This window comes from Cetorhinus maximus, chromosome 18 (genome assembly GCF_964194155.1).
Source record: "Cetorhinus maximus chromosome 18, sCetMax3.hap1.1, whole genome shotgun sequence".
NCBI classification, from domain to species: domain Eukaryota; kingdom Metazoa; phylum Chordata; class Chondrichthyes; order Lamniformes; family Cetorhinidae; genus Cetorhinus; species Cetorhinus maximus.
Genome location: NC_135896.1, coordinates 37,543,501 through 37,563,165, shown reverse-complemented (window position 1 = coordinate 37,563,165; position 19,665 = coordinate 37,543,501). Strand labels below are relative to the sequence as shown.

At 47.8% G+C, this 19,665-nt stretch overlaps 1 protein-coding gene across 1 annotated transcript in view; it reads right to left on the bottom strand.

Annotated features, from left to right (window-relative positions):
- Positions 1-19,665, bottom strand: part of amn (amnion associated transmembrane protein) — a 67,346-nt gene that overhangs the window by 20,427 nt on the left and 27,254 nt on the right. Inside the window, exons 3-5 of the mRNA XM_078563407.1 lie at positions 13,609-13,696; positions 2,705-2,940; positions 2,066-2,192 (exon numbers count right to left, since the gene is read on the bottom strand). Coding sequence (XP_078419533.1) covers positions 2,066-2,192; positions 2,705-2,940; positions 13,609-13,696 — 451 coding nt within the window. The remainder of the gene's footprint in view (positions 1-2,065; positions 2,193-2,704; positions 2,941-13,608; positions 13,697-19,665) is intronic.

Here is a 19,665-nt window from a genome sequence, read left to right as displayed (position 1 = left end):
TGTTGCTCTTAGAGAGAACAGAGCAGTTGGTGTTTCAGGTATGGGCCCTTTGTTAAAACTTTGAAAGTTGCCTACTCTCTCAGCAGACGCTGGCTGACCTTTTGGGTGTTTGCACATTTTCTATTCTATGTTTTCAGATTACCAGCGTCTGCAGCTTTCTTACTTTTTGTTTGTATTTTGTTAGGCTGTACCTATGAAGTAGCAACTGACACTTTAAATTTGTGTGACAACATTTGCAAGTCTCTAGGAGAGACAGGATCCACATTCTGTAGGTGTGGTTAGAATTTACATTGTGAGGCAAACGAGGTCCAAAGTCAACAAAGCCAAATACAGTTGCCATGACACTGGTGGCCCTTAGTATAATGGCTCATTTTATGTGCAAAGTAAGTAGTATTGAAATCATGAGAAACACTTCCTGTTAACTAACTGCCTAGTTATCCTTCTATTGAATCTGGCTGATTGAAAACGGCGCTTTGGGTCACTGAAGACAGGTTTCTGAGGTGTCGTTTATTTGATGGAAAATTCTGATTCTGAAGGATAAATGTAATAGCTTTGCCTAATTCATCTCATACCAGTATACTGGACCCTGGTGGTACATAGAGACTTCATGATGATCATAGTAAACCTAGATCATAGATTTCATATGGCTAATAGAATTAACAAAAGTTGCACCATTTTGTCAATTTTGTATTCAAGGAGACATGTGAGAAAATGTATAACCAAGTGAAAAGTGCTAAATGGACTTTATGCTGTTGCTTAACCTTTGCTTGTAATAAATTTCAGTTTTAGTTTATAGCTTAAGTCACATGCTCCAATGGAGTGCACATTTGTCTTCTATCAGAAGACTGTGAGAGCGTAAAAGGTTTGGCATGAATTACAGAAAGCTAGTAAGTGGCAATGTTACATGCAGAAGAAAGAAAAGATTTGCATTTCCAAAACCATGTTAACAGCATATCTCAAAGTACTTTACAACCAATTACTGTTAAAGTTCCATTGTTATTGTACAGTTAAGGGTATTAGCCACTGCACACAGCAAAGCATCTTGAATGAATGACCAGATAATCCATTTTTGATGACGATGACCGAGGGAAGTTAGTTGGTCATGATACTGGGACAACTTCCTGTTCTTCTTCAAATAGTCCCTCAAGACTTTTCATAGCCACCATAGCAGGCACACAGTTCAATGTTTCATATGCAATTGGGCCTATACCCATTGCAGTTTAGAAGAATGAGAGGTGATCTTATTGAAACATATAAGATCCTGAGGGGACATGGTAGGGTAGATACTGGCTGGATTTTTTCACTTGTGGGAGAGATTAGAACCAGGGGACACAGTTTAAGAATGAGGTCTTACATTTAAGATGGAGATGAGAATTTTTTTCTCTCAAAGGGTCATTAGTATATGGAATTCTTTTCCCCAGAAATCAGTGGAGGCTGGATCATTGAATTTATTCAAGGCAGAGTTAGACGGGTTTTTGACAGTCAAGGGAGTCAAGGGTTACAAGGACGGACAAGAAATTGAAATTGAGACCACAACCAGATCAGCCACTTATTGCATGGCGGAGCAGGCTCAAAGGGCTGAATTTCCTACTCCTGCTCCTAAGTCCTATGCTCCTTATTTCCAATATTACAGCTTGTTGAACAGTGCAACACTTGCTCAGCACTGCACTGGAGTGTGGCCTGGACAAATAGCTCAAGTATAGAGTGGATCCTGGCTCAGGGGCCAGAATGGTATGAAAGTGAGCCTAGCTGATAGCTGACCAGTTTACAATGTCACATTCTGGTTCATAGGGAGTAACATCTCACTTATGGAAGTAAGTGTTTGCAGTCAGAATGAAAGAAATATTTGAGAGTAACTAAGCCAGCTGTATAAAAATACTTCTTACCCTACTGCCAACAAATACATGGAAGTCAAAAGCTATTAAACATATTATCCAGAGCAGTTGTCTTTTTTTTGATCCTAAAAAAGCTAACATATTGACAGTGTCTAAATAACTTAATGGAAGAAAGTGTATGCTTAATAAATCTAAGATTGAATTGAGCTTGATGCTTACACCAAAGTTACCACATTCACAGCCTGATTTATCTTCACACTTGGCGTTAGTCACAGTGATTGAACCATTTCCATGGAACTGTAGTTTTCCAGTATTTGACCACTTATACTCAGTAAACTCCTCATTGCTGGCAAATTTCTATTATGTGAAACAAAATATTCAACTTCATGTCATTTAAATGAGCAAAAGACAATAGTTAAACACACGACCTATTGCCATTATTTTGCATCAATTCAAAAGAGCTAAAGGCCCAGAAATACATGTAGACCAGCTTCTAAATGTCACGAAGCCCCATGAGAGGTGAGGAGGGCAGCAAATGGGAGGCCAACTATGGCAGGAAGGAGCACTGTGAAACAGAAATATATAATTTACCTTTTCATTGCCATTGACTCAGCCACATATGTAACTAGAAAACCCCGAAACTGCTTTGCTCTGGGCAGCTCAATTTCCCATAGGCACTCTAAAACTGGGCAATTTTTGGTAGATATACCAGACCTTTGAAAAATGGCCTGACTCAATTTGTCATTTTTTTCTCAGTAGACCTTTCCGCAAAGCATGAGCTTCATGTTTTAAATTGGGGAAATACAGGTGATATGAATCAATAATACGGGATCAGACTCAGGTAGCATTTGAAGAATTGGAGGACTCACCCTATCCATTATAGAAATGGTTTTAACATTGATAATTTGTATATCACTGTCCAGGTCCACACGAAAAGATGTTCCAGGTCGGAAAATGACATCGTCATATTGGCAGGGGATGCCTTCTTCATCCAAAGTGAACAGGTATTTCTCATTTTCCAGGTCACTCATTGATAAAGCTGTGTGCCAATATTTGGGATCATACCATTTATACTGATTAGGGTCTTTGAAAGTGATATCTTCACCTGCAGTTGAAAAAAATAGGGCATGTAATTTTAGCGCTCCAGGATTAATGTCTCCATATTCATTGTTCTATTAATTTCCTTTCTGTCTGGGATTATTTGTTGTACTCAATCTGTAAAAAGCTGGAAAATTAAATACTTCCTACTTTGTGAATCCAGTGTCAATTTTCTTATTGCAGTAATTAGGGAATTATTTAGTGTGCTATGTGCCTTTAAGAATAATACTTGTTAAGGAAGATCATATGATCTGTATGATCTGTAGTAACCAATAGGAGAGTAGCGCAGGCTACCTCATCAGGCAGTGCAGAGGTGGAGTTGAAGTTGAAAGCACCCATATAATTGCTACTGAGTATATTGTAAATAAATTTAATGTTTCCACCCAAGAAGTATCTGCGGATCAACTCTATTGCTAATAGTTCAACACGACCACCGCACAACAAACTGGTGATGAGGATAAAACGGAAAAAATCAAGTTAAAAAGAAAGGAAGATATACTCACCAGGTTTGCTGTCGCCTTGGGTTAAAGAAGAAACAGGCCCTGATCCAAATGGCTGAGAAATCTCCCGGAGCACCCCTTACTTTGAAAGAATAGTACTGGGGTTGCAGAATCCCTGAGTGAGAGTCCACAGGATGGGTGAGCAAAACATTGGAGAAGGGAGAGAATCTGTCCTTGCATTGTAAAATAGGCAGAGCCCCGCAGGCTCAGTGGGTTAGAGAGGCTGGCACACAGCTTGCAAGTTAAAAAAATACAGCGATCAGAGCAGAAAGCAGTGCTGCAGTTTTAAAATTAAACAAAAAAAAAACGGCCCGATTGGACCACAAGGCCATTGGGTCTCCCAAAGTGAGGGATGTCCAACATCAGAAGAAACTGCGGAGTGAAGAGAAGGAAAGAAAAAGCCCTGCAGAATCACCCAGAAAAGGGAGAAGAAATCGCTGCTGTGTTTTTTTCCCGAACAGGAACGAAGTTTCATAGGGCTGAAAGAGAAGAAGGCCTGCGAGGATCCCGACAAAACTGGAAAAGAGCGGGAAACACAGCAGGAGAAAAGCTGACAGCTACAGAGAAAGCCCGAGTTTAAAAAAATGTTGACTGCTCTTAAAGCGGCAATACATTTAAAGTGGTAAATACAAGAAAATTGGCTAGGGACAGAAAATTAGAAGAGACCCTGGCGGTCGGGGGTGTGGGGACAACTCTGCCGAAGGGAATAAGAGATCCCAGTGAGGGGGCAACTCTGCGAAAGGCAACAAGAGTCCCCAGAGAGAGGGCAACACTACCAAGGGCAACAGGAGACTCCAGAGGGAGGGCAACAAGAAATTAAACAGTTGAAAGAACAGTTGATTGCCCTTCAAGATCAAATGCAAAATGAATGTGTCACCATTCGGCAACATGAAGAAATGAAGACTGTCTTAAGCAGTAGAATGGAAGCACAGCAGAAGAAACATGAAGAGGGCTCAGGAGAATCCCTGGTAATCGGAGAGGGCTCAGGGAAAGCCCTGGTGATCAAAGAGGATTCAGGGGAAGCCCTGGTAATTGGAGAGGGCTCACTAGGAGCCCTGGGAGTCGTGTATAGCTGGATACAGCCAGGAGACAGGAGTTTGGATAAACTCCAAGGCAGTGCCAGCTCAGTGAAGTCTGGCAAAGAGCTGAAGAATCAGCTAAATTAAGCCAAAGAGGCTTTGGAAGCAAAAATTGCAGAATTTCCCAAGAAGCAGACAGATAATGAAATTTTGGGAGACTCAACCACTGAGTTCAGACACGTTGAGCTTACATCTGAGAGAAATCTGGCCAATAGTGAAGTCAAAAAGAAGACCAAGATTAACATCCGTGCTAGAAAGAAGATACAGAAATACAACTAGGGCCTCCACCCGGTTGAGAGGAAAGTGAGAGCTATAAGAGAGGCACCTTCACCAAAGAACGCCTCAGAGCTCAAATCATTCCTAGGAATGATCAACTATTATGGACGGTTCTTACCCAATTTGTCTACAGTGTTGGCCCCCCTACATTCTCTGCTCAAAGAGAACCAGCGATGGTCTTGGGAGGTGCCCCAGGAGGAAGCTTTCATAAAGGCGAAACAATTGTTGCACTCGTCCAATCTATTAGTGCATTATGACCAGACAAAACAATTGGTGCTGACATGTGATGCATTTCCCTATGGAGTGGGAGCAGTGCTCTCTCATTGGGTGGACGACGGCACAGCATGGCCAATAGGTTATGCATTAAGAACACTCACCACAGCAGAAAAGGGATACTCACAGATAGAAAAAGAAGGCCTGTCCATCATCTTTGGTGTCAAGAGATTTCACCAGTACATATACGGACACTATTTCACAATCATTTCAGACTACAAATCATTGCTAGCATTGTTTGGTGAGGACAAGGCTCTACCACCCGTAGCCTCAGCAAGAATACAACGATGGGCTTTAACTCTGGCAACATACAAATACACTTTTGTACATAGGCCTGGCAATCAAATAGCAAATGCCGATGCCGTTAGTCGTTTGCCTTTACAAGAAAATGATGAGCACGTCCCAGTTCCATAGGAACTTGTTTTAAAGTTAAATTTCTTAGATTCCTCGCCGGTGTGTGCTCGACAGATCAGAGACTGGACAAGTCAGGACCCTGTCCCATCTCAAGTTCGAGAACAAGTGCTACATGGTTGGTCACAGGAGCCCTTATCTGATGAAATGAAACTGTATTTCAACAGAAGACATGAAATAAGCAGCCAGGATAGCATCTTATTGTGGGGAGCACGAGTGATTGTTCCTCCAAGGGGAAGGGAGCCACTTTTAATTGAACTACACCATGCCCATCCAGGAACTTCCCAAATGAAGACCATAGCACGCAGTTACCTATGGTGACCAGGGATGGATGGCGAAATAGAGAGTTTAGTAAAGCACTGTGTCAGCAACTGTAAAAGTTGCCAGTGACAGCTCTATTACACCCATGGGAGTGGCCAGGTAGACCCTGGGTGCGGTTACACATTGACTACGTTGGACCTTTCCTGGGAACAATGTTTCTGCTCATTGTCAATGCCCAATCAAAATGGTTGGACGTATATGAGGTGAAGTCACCAACGTCAGGAGCTACAATTGAGAAACTACATCAGAGTTTTGTTATTTACGGACTACCAGAAGTAGTCGTTTCTGATAATGGCATGGCATTTATGAGTGCTGTGTTTCAACGGTTTATCAGCCTCAAAGGTATCACTCGTGTGAAAACTGCACCGTACCACCCTTCCTCAAACAGACTGGCCGAAAGGGCGGTTCAAATGTTCAAAGCAGGCATGAGAAAGCTAACTGGTGATTCCTTGGCAACCAAGCTAGCACGTTTTCTTTTTCATTACAGGACAACCCCTCACACAACAACAGGTGTCACACCTGCGGAGTTATTGTTGAAACGCTGTCTCAGGATGAGATTGAACTTACTAATGCTGAATTTAGAGGGGAAAGTGGAAAGGAGTCAGAGAAGCCAGGAAACTAGACACAATTGGCATAGTTGCAAAAGGAATACATGAAGAACTTTGGGGAAGAACCAAAGTGGTTACCGGGTGAAATAAGTGCGGTGACTGGACCTCTATCTCTTACCACGTGGAGGTGGAAGGCTGGATCATCCCTAAACATGTGGCCCATTTAAGGAAGAGAGAGACAAATCACCAAGATGTGGTTCCACCAGTGACCATGACCGGGTCTTCATTTCCTGTTGAGGATACACAACCCAGGACAGACATGTCTGATGTTCCTGTAAGAGTTGAGGATACAGAACTACAAGTGCCACCGAAGCACCTGATGTTCAAGCAACTCTGGAAAAGGAGGTTCCTGACAAAGCATCTGAAGTTGTGGAGCTGCAACATTCCACACGTACCAGGAAACCACCTGAAAGACTGAACTTGTAAATTCCTTACCCGGTGTAAATATTATGTTGGATTGAAAAATATGTATAGCCGAGTTAAAGGGGGAGGAATGTAATAATTATGGTTTTACTTAGTATGCAGTATACCTTTTAAGAATAGTACTTGTTAAGGAAGATCACTTGATCTGTAGTAACTAATAGGAGAATAGCGCAGGATACCTTATCAGGCAGTGCAGAGATGGAGTTGAAGTTGAAAGCAGAGGTATCGTAGCTGCTGAGTATATTGTAAATAAACAAGAAGTGTCTGCAGATCAACTCTATCATTAATAGTACAACTCAGCCACCCCACAATACTTATCTATCTATACATGGGTTACACCCATTTAAAAAAAACTCCTAGGCAACCACTACAGTGTGCCTTAACTGGAATTCCAGAAACCTACTCACTACTACACCAGTGATAGATTGCACCATTTCTCACAACAGCATGCTTCATAGCTTGTTGTGAACAGTGGTGAATTATATAAAGTTCATTCTAATGGACATAATGGACAGTCAAGGCTTGATTAAGAGGGCATTTAGCATAAGACCTTTATAGGCATCAGAGGAAGGACCTGTGACAGATTTCAATCGGGCTCAAACGTAGACTTGAAGCATGTGTCAAGTCAGAAGGCTGTTGGAGGAAGAGACAAACTATAGGAAGTTGCACATTTGTGAGGTTTTGGGAAAGAAAGCATCCAAGCTGCAACCTTGATTTCAACACTGTCCAAACAGAGAAAGGGCATGTAGGCATATTCATTGCATGAAAGAAAGAGAGAAATGTTTAACCTATATTTTTGCTTTTCAAGTGCTGAAAGACCTTCCGTGTATTTTTATTCTGTTTTTTATTTAAAAGGTGATAACTGTTGGTTGGATAGATTAAAAATATGACAACATTGTGGACAGAATTTTCCAGCCCCATTGGCGTTGGGCGTCATGGTGGGTGGAGGGGTGGACAATATGGTGAGAAGGCCAAAAATCAGTTTAACGCTGTCGTGAAACCAGTTTCCGATCATCTGCTCCACCTGTCAATGGCGGGCTGTGCTTTCCACCACTGCACTTCGGGAACCTAATTTCAATACTATAGCATCATTATAAGCCCTGCTCACCGGAATCATCATCCCGCCCCGCCCCCCCCCCCCCCCCCCCACCACCTCCAACCCCCGGCTGCATCATCCGGGCATATCGGTGTGATTGCACGCCAATGTGTTTCACAACTGTACACAAGCGATGTGCACCTGGCGAGCTGCACTTTGTTTGGGACTTTGAACTTTGTTTGCCTGCCTTGCTTCGGGCAGCACTCATGGCCATCAACGCCAGGCTTCGCAGGCAGCACCACATCACTTATAGGGGGGCTCACGGGCAGGTCTCTACCTACCAGACCAGCCATTAGGCAGGGGTGGCTTTTCAATGGCTGCAGGGCTAGAGTTTGCTTGGGGAAGGGAGGCAGTCTCCAGAGGAGATGAGGCCAGATGGTGATGTGAGGGTGTGTGAGTGAGTGAGTGATTGGTGATGTCCCTTGAGCTGGCAGTGAGTGAGATGCCAGTGAATGTGTGATGGTCTTGTGAGTGTGTGAGTTTAAAGAGAAAACGTGGCTGCCTTACCCTGGCAACACAGATGAGACCATTTATCCATTTTCTGCACTGGGTGGCTGACCTCTTGTGCACAATATTGGCACTGACCACCTCTGCCACCGCCTCCCAAGCCGGAGCGGTGAAACTGATGGGCCTCCTGCTGCCAAAGCAAAGGTAGAGGACATTGTGGCGGGCCTCCATGGTGTCCAGAAGGCGTCCCAGGGATGCGTCACTGAGTCGGGGGATGCACTCTTCTTGGCTCCTGGAGCCATGTCTTCACCGGAGCAGTCCTGGGCTGCAAGCATTTAGAAGTGTGCGCGCGGCTGCAGTTTAAGGGCAGAACTATCCCAGATTTGCACTAAGGGTGGTAGTGAGCATGAAGGAGACATTTTACCTGCCAGCCTCAATGGTGGGTTTTCACGCTGTATTGCCCCATTCCCACCTCATTACTTATGCAGCCACAGGAAACACAACGTCTGGCTGGCGGGTGGCTTCCGATTTGCCCGCCATGCCATTACCTCGCCACTTCCTCAAACCAGGCACCATAATTAAACTGCAGCCACTCACACAGTTCTCAATGCTTACAGCCCACCTAAAAGTGATGTGGTGCTGCCTGCAAAGCCTGGCGCTGATGACCAAGAAGGTTGCAGCCCCCGGTTCAGTGCTGCCCAAAGCAAGGTAGCAAACAAACCTCAAAGTCCCGAGCTAAGTGCAGCTCGCCAGGTGCACTTCACTTATGTACAGTTGTGATATATGTTGGCAAGCAATCACGCCAGCCTACCCATATGATGCAACATGGGGAGATGATTCCAGTGAGCAGAGCTTATAATGAGATGCTAAAGTATTGAAATTAGGTTCCTGACGTGCGGCGCTAGGAAATGTGGCACGCCATTGATGGGTGGAGCGGACGATCGAAAACTGATTTCACAACGGCTTTAAAACAATCTTTGGACTTCTCGCCATGTTATCAACTCACGGCCGCCATGATGCCCACCGCCAACGAGAATGGGCGATTCCACCTAAATGTGGTGCCCTGTGTGAGGAAGCAGTGAAGTAACAATGCAGCAGGACAAATAAGAGGCCGCCCGCCAGTGAGACAGCGTGTTTCCTGTGGTTGCATAATTAATGAGGCAGGAATGGGACAATATGGAGCAAAATCCCACCATTGTGGCCGGTGGGTAAAATGACTTCATTTTTCCCCGCCTGCTACCGCACTTTGTGCAAATCTGGGATGATTCCGCCGAGTGCCTTTGAAGAGTTACAAGAAACAAGACTTTTTTTTTCCCTTGTTGAAGGGTATGGAGAAGATCGGGGTGTGTTGACTGAACCAATTGTACCGTGAAAGGAATGAAGGCTACGTGCACTGAGAGCACAGAATCTGAAAGAAGCTGATGAATGGAGAGTGCAATCACAAAATAAAAAATGGTTAGGGCTGCGTGTTGAGTCCAGGAGGTCATTAGTATGCAAAAAGGGAACATTTATCCAAAATTGTCAGAAAGCTGTGATCCATTTAGTAACATAAGTCAAGGGAGCCTTGGGTCAATCACTGGAGTCAAGATAGATAAAAATCAGAGGTAAAATGACCTTTTCTAGAGAGTTGATAGTGTTAAGTTAGATATATGTTATCTTTAGGTCATGAAATGGAGATGACTTTAAAAGCTTCGGCTAAATAGCAAGCTGTGTCAGGCATTTTATTTCCTTATTGCCGACAGCAGTATGGCTGCCTGTGTACATTAATTAGCTCTGCTCTTGCCAAGATTTAGGCTCGAGTTTTCAAGCCCCATTGGCATCGGGCATCATGGCGGGCTGGGGGGCACAATATGGTGGGAAGGCCAAAAATTGGTTTCACGCCGGTGTACAAGCACAGCAGGATTATCCGATGGTGTCCGCCATGGCCGAACGCTAATCCCGCTGCGTGAACCCGCTTTACATCCTGCTAACAGGATACAAGGTAAGGCCTGACCAGAATCGTTCCCCCCCCCACGCCAGATTTTCCATTACACCGGGAAAATACGCCAACCCACAACGCACCTGGACAAGCGTGACATGCCGAAGTCGGGACTTACTGTTGGGGCCTTGCTCAGATCACGGACATCCAAGGAGCGGAAGATGCTAGAGCCCTACAGCTACCGGACCCTGGAGGAACATGTGCATCGCATGCTGGGTGGATTCTCATGGACATGGCTTCGCCGCGAAGCAGCTCACGGAAGGTGGGAGGTCTCCATTGATGTCTTGGATCTGCTTCGGATCATCAAGGTCTTGGCCATGGGCTGCTACAGATGATCAGTGAGGAGGGGGGAGAGGAAGGTCCAGCTGTGAGTGGGAGGGGAAGATGTACTGGGTGGGTGGGAAGGGAATGGTGAGTATGAAAGGGGGCAGAGTGAGCCAGAAGGATGAGGGTGTGTTGACAGCAGTAGAAGGGATGGCGAGGGTGGTTGGTGGGGACTCGGAGGCAGACATGGACCCTAGGGGTGGGAAGGAGGAGGTCAGGGAGGTCAATGTGGATGGGAGTGGGATCCTCAGGAAGGTAAGGAACATGCACGTTCACCTGGAAATCCTGGAAAGAAAAGGCTTCGGGTGGTAGGTGATGCTGGGGTGGTCAACTATGACGGTGGGGAAGGGCATATGGATGACTGGGGGAGAGGAAAGGATAGGGGAGTTTACGAGAAACTTGACTATGACCATGTTTTTCAAATTGAAAATGAATGAAGCTTCGTGGCACAGGTGCTGCATGGGAGTGCGATCAATGGGTAGGTGGAGATACAGGTCAGCTCAGATGGACAACTGAAAGTGAACCCCAGCAGGCAGCATTGAAAATGCTCGGGCCAGTGAGATGAGTGTGATGGATGAAGGCTCCGCATGCGTGGGAGAGTGCTTGCATGAGGCTCCAAAAGGCCCTGCTACACACACTTCTCCCTCAAGAATCACTTGTGGTCCAGCTGCGTGCAGCTAAACTGCTAGTGGCAGGGTGTGGTGGGGGTTGGGGGGTGGGGGAGATGTAGTAGGAGAACTCACGAAGCCTGCAAATGAAGCTGAACACAACATTACAAATTATTCAGTGAAAGTGAATATATTTTCAGATTATAAAGTGACAAACTGTGTTCATCTGTGCAACCTGTGCCGACCACTTCTTCTAGGTGTTGCCCTGACATCCGCAGGAGGGGTGTCGACAGCCTGTACAATGGTTGGCCCTGTTACCTCTGATGACTTCGGCGTGTGTCCACTGGGGAGCCAAGGCCTTGGGGGCCCCAGCTTGTTTGGCTGTCCTCCTGTGGGCTAGCTGCTCCCTTTGCGATGACAGGGGTTGAGGTTGAAGGGGTCATAGGTAAAGAGGACTCAGAGGGAGAGGACAGACTCTGAGATTCCTGAGTGGATGACCCAGGGGTATCTGGCTGCCACTTCTCCTCCCTTCGGGTGCCTGAGGACCCTGGCCTGACTCTTGCAGGGGAGGGAGCACCTGGAGGTATGTGGAGGTGCTCTGTTTCCCTCTTAAGTTGCCACTGCAGAAACTCACCCATGGTTAGTGTGATGGAGTGCAGGTCTGCACACACCTCCATGTTCTGCTGGACCAGGATCTCCATGGCATCCACCATCCTTCCCATGGAGACCTCCATACACGCATAAGTGAGCACCACTTCATCAGAGAGCAGGCAGACGCGGTCATCCAACCCACGTGCTACTTTGTTGAGGGCTTCCAACAGCTCTGGGTGATGTTACCCCACCTTCTGATGAATCTCCACAGTGAGTTGGAAGGCCAAATCCAGAGGTTCATCATCTGACTCGAACCTCACATATGCCTCTTCCCCAGCAGCCCTCCGAGTGCCAGGGAGTTCAGCTGAACCTGCCTCCTCCTGCTGCAGACACGTGTCCGTGCGGTGACCAACAGATTGTGAACCTGAGCCTGCTCTAGATCTAGGTCCCACTGAGGTGTGTGTCTCTGCGCTGGTGGAGGGTGTGGGTAAGTGCTGTGATGGGTCTTCCAGGTTGTTTATTTCCAGCTTTTTAATGGAGGAGGTGTCCTCTTGGCTGGAGGTGAGGACCAGGATGAAGCTGAGGGACTGGCTGGCTGAGGGTGTTGGTGGCTTGGCAGAGCTCCCTGCAAACTGAAGTAGAAATAGTTAGTGCATGGCAGCACAGTCAAAAGCAGGAGAGAGAGCACTCACAGTTGCGTTGAGAGGGGGATGATAGGGTGCAGGATCCTCACGAAGGTGTTCGCCGCCGACCTCACTGTCGTCGCAGGCAGGATCCATGTCCAGACCAGTCAGTGCGATGGCACGCTGCTCAAAGTGAATGAGGGGCCTAATGTGGGCCACTCCACCCCAGGTCTGGGATCTCTCCATGCTGATGTAAGCCAGCTTCGTCTGCATGAAAACAGATGGAGAGAGTGTGAGCAGGACACATGGCCCTGCGTGGAATGTTTGTGTGGTGAGCGGAGCCATGGACAGGATGAGGACATCAGCTCCAGAGGATATGAGCCTGATGGTGATGTGAGGGTGTGTGTGAGAGTTAGTGGTGTTGTCCCTCGAGGTGTGAGATCCCTGTGGACGTGTGATGGGTTTGTGAGTGTGTGAGTTGAGAGTGATGAGGTGGAACTGATGAGACCATTCATCCTCTTCCAGCACTGGATGACTGACCACCTCTGTGCTCCGGTGGTGCTGACCGCCCCTGCCATAATCCCCCCGGGCCGGACTGGGTGACTCTGGTGGACTCTCGTGGACAGAGCGGGAGTAGAGGATGTCACGGCGGCCTCCACTGCATCCAGCAGGTACCCCAGAGAGGCATCATTAAAGTTGGGGGCTGCCATCTTCTTTGCTTTCAGGGCTTTAAATATGGAGCCCCGAATGAGGAAGCGCAGTTGTCACGGAGTGGGAAGCAAATCCAAGCCCGCCCTCTGGTGATCCGGCATGTTTCTCGTGAATGCATTATTAATGAGACGGGAAACGCCAGGAATGGGACGATACCGCGTGAAAAGCCACCATTGTGGCCAGTGGGTAAAACGTCCTTTTTCCCGCCCACTACCACACTCTGTGCAAACCTGGGACGATTCCCGCCTTAGAATTGAAATACATTTAAGATATTAGTCATTACTAGGGAATGAAAGTGTTTACAATTTGGGAGTAAGGTTAGCATTGACATTAGCATTAACATGGACTTTGTGGAGGTTGACAGCTTTCTCAAGTAAAACATGTGAGTTATTAAATGACAGTTTACCTCTTTCACATCCTGATTCACTCTGACCATCACTGGCAGCAAATCCGGAACCTTGGCCAAGGATGAACTCCCCATCAAGAGGTATGGACTAAACAGATCAAATTAAAAATAGGTAAATTCCTTTCAATCCAAATAGATGATTGTTCAAATTAATCATCATTTAAAAATTTTATATTAACAGTACTGTATTGTGGGAATAGGTCAGTTCACTGATATAGGGCATGGTCTAGTGCAGTAATATTTTAAAATGATACGTTATGTAGAATACATGATTATTCACTCTTATTAGGGTGAAATTTCCAGGCCTGGAAGAAAAGAACATTTACTCCACAGTTTACCAGCAACAGCAAAGATTTACTGAGAAACAAAGTTAGTCCCAGCCTCAGAAAAATATCGCTATTGCTCGTGTGCAACGTTTTCAGTTCCTGCAGCAGGCATGCCAGGGTCTCTCAGTGACACTGTGCAGCTTATTGTCGATTCATGCAACACTATGGGCAGTTTATCTCAGACTATTAGAAGTAAATGTTCTTCTCCCTACTAGCTGTAAAGGTCCTGTCTGAAATGAATTTGACAAACGCAACTCAGTTCCTAATGGGCATGAGTGATCCATACTACTCACAATTCTGCACAACTGGCTCTCTCTCTCTCTGAAACAGCAACATTAACTTGTATTTATATTGTGCTTCTAATGTAGTAAAATAATCCAAGATGCTTCATTGATGCAATAATCAGACAAAAAAATTGACACCAAACTAAAGAGAGATTAGCAGAGGCGACTAAAAACTTGGCCAAAGAGGTGTGTTTTAAGGAGGGTATTAAAGGAGGAGAGCGAGGTAGAGATGGCTGAAGACAGGCCTACTAATGGTGGGCTGAATGGAGTGGAGGTTGCACGAAAGGTTTGAAATTAAAGAATGCAGAAGAGGTTGTGGTGCTGGACAAGGTGCATAGGGAGGTCAGAGGCCAGGGTTCGATTTAAACCCATGAAGAAGACTTATAACTTTGAGGTATTAAGGGACCGAAGCCAAGTAGCTGAGCAAGGACAGGGGTGATGGGAAAATGGGACTCGTTGCAGGATAAGGTGCAGGCAACAGAGTTCAGATGATCTGAAATTTACAGGGCTTGAAGGACTCCAAGACATTATTAGAAGACTTGAATCTAGAGATGAAGGCAAGGATCAGGGTTTTAGGAGGAGATGGGCTGAGATAGGGGCACAGAGGAGCAAGGTTATAATGGTAGAGTAGATGGTCTTTGTGATGGAGTAGGGTAGGAGATCGTGGTCAAATAGAACACTGAAGCTGTGAACTGTCTGCTTCAGCACAAGGCAATTGCCAGGAAGGGGCTGGAATTGATGGAGTTTATGATGGGGCTGAAAACTATGGTGTTGGTCATCCCAGTGTTTAGCTGAAGGGAATTGGAACTCATCCATGGCTATGGCCTGAATGTTCCGCCCCCCCGTTGGCATCGGGGGGCATGGCAGGCAGGGTGAACTATCTGACAAGAAGGCCGAAAATCGGTTTTTACATCGTCGTGAAAGCAGTTTGCGATCATCCGCTCCACCCATCAATGGCAGGCCGCGTATCCCGCCACCCATCAATGGCAGGCCGCGTATCCCGCCACCACACGTGGGGAACATCATTTTAATACATCTGCATCTAATTATGAGCCCTGATTTCCAGAATCATCCCCGCTCACGTCAAATTTACCGCCCACATCAGCGTGACTTCAGAACGGCGTGACTCACAACTGCTTCAAAAGGCGTGTAGCTGCTGACCTGAGCTTCGGGGAGAACTCGGAGGTGAGTGCACACAAACTTGCACAGCGCTCACAAGCATCGCCCGTAGGACATCAAGGAAGAGGCGCCACACATTCACAGGGTGCACAGGCAAGTCGCTTTTTCCCGGCTGGCTTTCAATGCAGTGCTGGGGCAAGAGCTCCAGTGCGGGTCAGGCCGGAGGGGGGCAAGGCAGCACAGACTGAAGGACACTCAAGCACATGCTGGGGGTTGGGGGGAGGGTGGGTGAGGGAAGCGGCCACACACTTGGAAAAGTTTGTCAAAAGTGAGCATTCTTCTGTAGCTGAAAACTTACAGCAGCAGCTCCATTGACAGGCTTGGAGTTGGGCCTCTGAAGCTTCTCTGTCCACTCAAGCAATGCAAAAGCCTGAAAGTGCCATCAAATGCTCCAGAACCTTTCACCCCTCGGGCGCAGACTGTAAATTAATGTGCGTTTGAGGGGGCAGTGTAGCAATTGGCTGACTGAGCAAGTTGTAGAATCCCCTTGCGAAAGATGGCCATGGCGCAGTCACTGGTGGAGGCGCTCACAGCCTCTTGCAATGTCCTTATTAAGGTTTGGACCAGTGTCCATCATGGTACAAGCTAACAGCACAGTGAGGGTTAGGAGAATGCCTGTGCCTGAGCTGTGAGCACAGCATGCAGTCCAGTGGCTGAAGCTGCTGCCAGTCAGTCAAGTGGAGGGGGCAGAGGTGGGTGGGGTTTCAGACAGCCAGTGATCATACTATACACTGGCCATCCAAGTGGTGGCCAGCACTTTACTGCATGCATGAAGGGGCCTTCAGGCCTAACCAAGAGAGGTTCTTATTGCATCCATGCTAACCCATGCGTCACTCTCTTTGATCCTGCAGGAGGGGTACATCAGGATCATGGAGCCTGGTGATTCAGTGGTATGCCTCATAGCTTACAGAGGCCAGAGTAGAAGAAGAGGAAGAGAGTAGCGGAGGTGCATGGCTCAGCAAAGGGAGGAGAACCTCAACCTTACGCAGCACTCTCGAGTATCGCCATAGGGCATCAAGGAAGAGGCACCGCGCATTCACAGGGTGCACAAGGCAAGTCACTTTTTCCCAGCTGGCTTTCAGTGCAGTGCCGGGGGGAAGGGCTCCAGTGTGGGTCAGGCTGGGGACGGGGGAAAGGCAGCACAGACTGAAGGAAGCTCAAAGCACGTGCTGGGGGGGATGGGGGACTTGGGAAAGCTTGTCAAAAGTGACCATTCATGTGCAGCTGAAAACGTTTAGCTTCAGCTCCACTTACATACTTGGAGTTGGGCCTCTGAAGCTTTTGCTTGTCGGAACCTCGCTAGACTCAGGGTCTATAGATGGTGCCTGTCATCCCTGCGGAGGACTGGGAGCCAGTGTTGCCGAAGGCTGCACATGTCTAGGGAACTGGTTGGTCACATATGCCACCTGCTGCAGGATTTGGCGCCACGGGCATATGGAGGGCATCCACTGCCAGTGGCTGTGAAAGCAACTGCGATGCTCAATTTTTATGGCTTTCGGGACTCCACAGGTGACCTGTGCAGGATCTCACCAGCCTCCACGCACAAGTTTATCCAGGAGGGCACGGACACCATCTTCACAAAGGCACAGAACTTTGTGCATTTTGCCCGGGATCAAGAAAGCCAGGAAGTAAGAGCACTGGGATTTGTGTTGATCTCAGGTTTTCCACAGATGCAGGGTGTCATTGACTGCACTCAGGTGGCGCTTAGATCTCCATGGCAACAAGTAGTCAACTACGTCAACCAGAAGGGCTTCCACTCACTGAATGTTCAGCTGGTGTGCAACCAACACAAACACATCCCACAGAACTGCGCACGATTCCCAGAGAGTGTCCACGACTCCTACATCCTTATCAGGTGTCAGATCCCTAACATCTTCCAGGATCCACAGAGGTTGTAGGGTTGGCTCCTCAGAGGACATGGCTGATGATGCCCATGCGGCGACCTCAGGCTGCAGCAGCAAGACAGTAAAAGGAAGCTCATGTCGTGACCTGGACTTTGGTGGAGCAAACCATAAGCATTTTGAAAATGAGGTTCCGATGCCTCGACAGGTCTGGTAGAGCACTGCAATATAGTACCCAGAGAGTGTCGTGCATCATTGTCACTTGCTGTGCGCTCCACAACCTGGCACTGCAATGGGCTCAGGACCTGGCTGAGGAGGAGATGAAGGAGCTGCACATATCCTCCAATGAGGAAGGCATTGAAGGGAATAACGATGATGAGGCTCTTGAAGGTGATGAGGCCATCGCACCGGCTAGATGGGGCAGGGGCACTCAGGAGGCACTAATAGTGACAAGATTCGTGGAGGATGATGATGAGATGCAGTGAGGACAGTACTAACATCCTCACCTTGTATCTGTGAACATTTGACTCCTGTGTGGCTGATGGCCTCAATGCTCAAGCTCATGTCATGGAGAAGCAGCGGAGGCCCTAATAGTTGCTAGATTCCAGGAGGATGATGATGACATGCAACGAGGACACTCCATAGATCTTAACATTGCCTCTGTTAATGTCTGACTCCCATCTTGTTGATGACAGCTCGCTTGCGCTCTGTGATCAGGGTCATATCATGGAGACGCAGCCGTGAAACTTTAAATGCACCTGATCCTTTGTCCGCCTTCAGTACCTGACCCCTTCAGGATCACAGCGTCACCAGACACAGATGCTGAAGAGCTGGGGGCCAGCCCCACCTTAAAAGGTGTTGAGAGCACACAGGGAAAATGAGAAAACTCAGTTGCGCCTGCCCATTACATTCTGGCACCAATGACAAGCACCGTCGAGGTGCAGGCATCACTAATTTGTCCAGTGAGTATGAGGCTGGACCATCACTTTGGCCTGAAGCTTACACACTGCACAGGGAAGAGGCCCTGGACTGATTCACCTGCCTTTATCTTGTGCAGCAACCAAGGTTTCACATCTGATTGACACGAACACCGCTCATCGGAACAAGGAGCCATAGGCAGGGTGACATTCTTGGGAGTTTATTGACAATAGTGAACATTAGCTACAAGTGATCAACACCCGTGCCCAGGCTGTGAAACTACAACTCCTTAACCTTCCTAATCCTGCCTCTACCTCTTGGTGCTCCCCCGACATCTGCAGTCAAGGTGGCTGCTATGCCCTGAATGTGTTGACCTTGGCAGATGTCCTCTGGAGGGCGGAGACCTGGAGCACCCCAGCCTGCTTTCGGGGTCCTGCTGTGTGGCAGTGGCACCTTTCTCAGCCTGTGGAGCTGGAGCTGCTGAGGCCGCAGGAAGAGGGGATTCAGGGTCACCTGGATGGATGGGCCCCGGGTGTTCGCCTGCTGAACCTCCTCCCTATGAGTGCCCGAGGATCCCTAGCCGACTCCTTGAGGGGAAGGGGCAGCTGGAGTGAGATCGGGCTGACCCGCACCTCTCTCATGTGGAAACTGTTGGAGGCCAACTATGGCATCAGCGATCGAGTTCAGCCCATGTAGCAGTGCAGGAGCGATGTCCTGGACCAGGATTTCCATGACAACCGTCATCCTACCACTATGTGTGTCTTGGTGTGTTGGCTGCTAGCGCTATCACCTCAGCCTGAAGACGGACGGACTCCTTCATCATGCCTTGCAATCTGAGGAGTGCAGCGGACATCCCTTCCTGATGTTCCCGAGCTTGCCTTTGCAGCTCCAGCAACCGTGACATGGCCAAGTCCAGAGGCTCGTCATCTGACTCAGATTCAGCAAATTTCTGGCCTCCAGCAGTCCTCCGAGTGCCGGAAACCTGGGAAGTCCCTGACTCCGCCTGCTGTGAATCAGACCTTGTGATGTGCTTACCACATTATGACCCCGAGGCTACGCTAAAGCTAGGCCCCGCTGAGGTGTGTGTCTCTGTGCTGGGGGAGGGTGTGTGTGAGCGCTGTGATGAGGCTTCATTGAGGTGTCATCAGATTTTTCTTCCGAGGTGTCTCCGGGGCTTGAGTCAAGGACCTGGGTCACAGAACCCCTCAGCTGCTTCCCAGATGTACCTGCAAAAGCGAGGAGAGATAATTAGTGCATGGCAGGGGACTGCAGAACAGGGGAATTCACTCACAGCATGGTTGTCTGATGGATGTTGCACTGCTGGATCCTCACTTGGTTGAGCACTGCCAACCTCACCGTCAGCACAGGAATGGTCCAGATCGTTGTGGGCCAGCCGGATGGCTCTATTATCAAAGTTTGTGAGGACCTTGATGTCAGGAATTCCTCCATCTTGTGTGCCAGCTTGAATAAGCAGGAAGCCTGCCAGACCAGTTGATAAGGTTGCCTGGC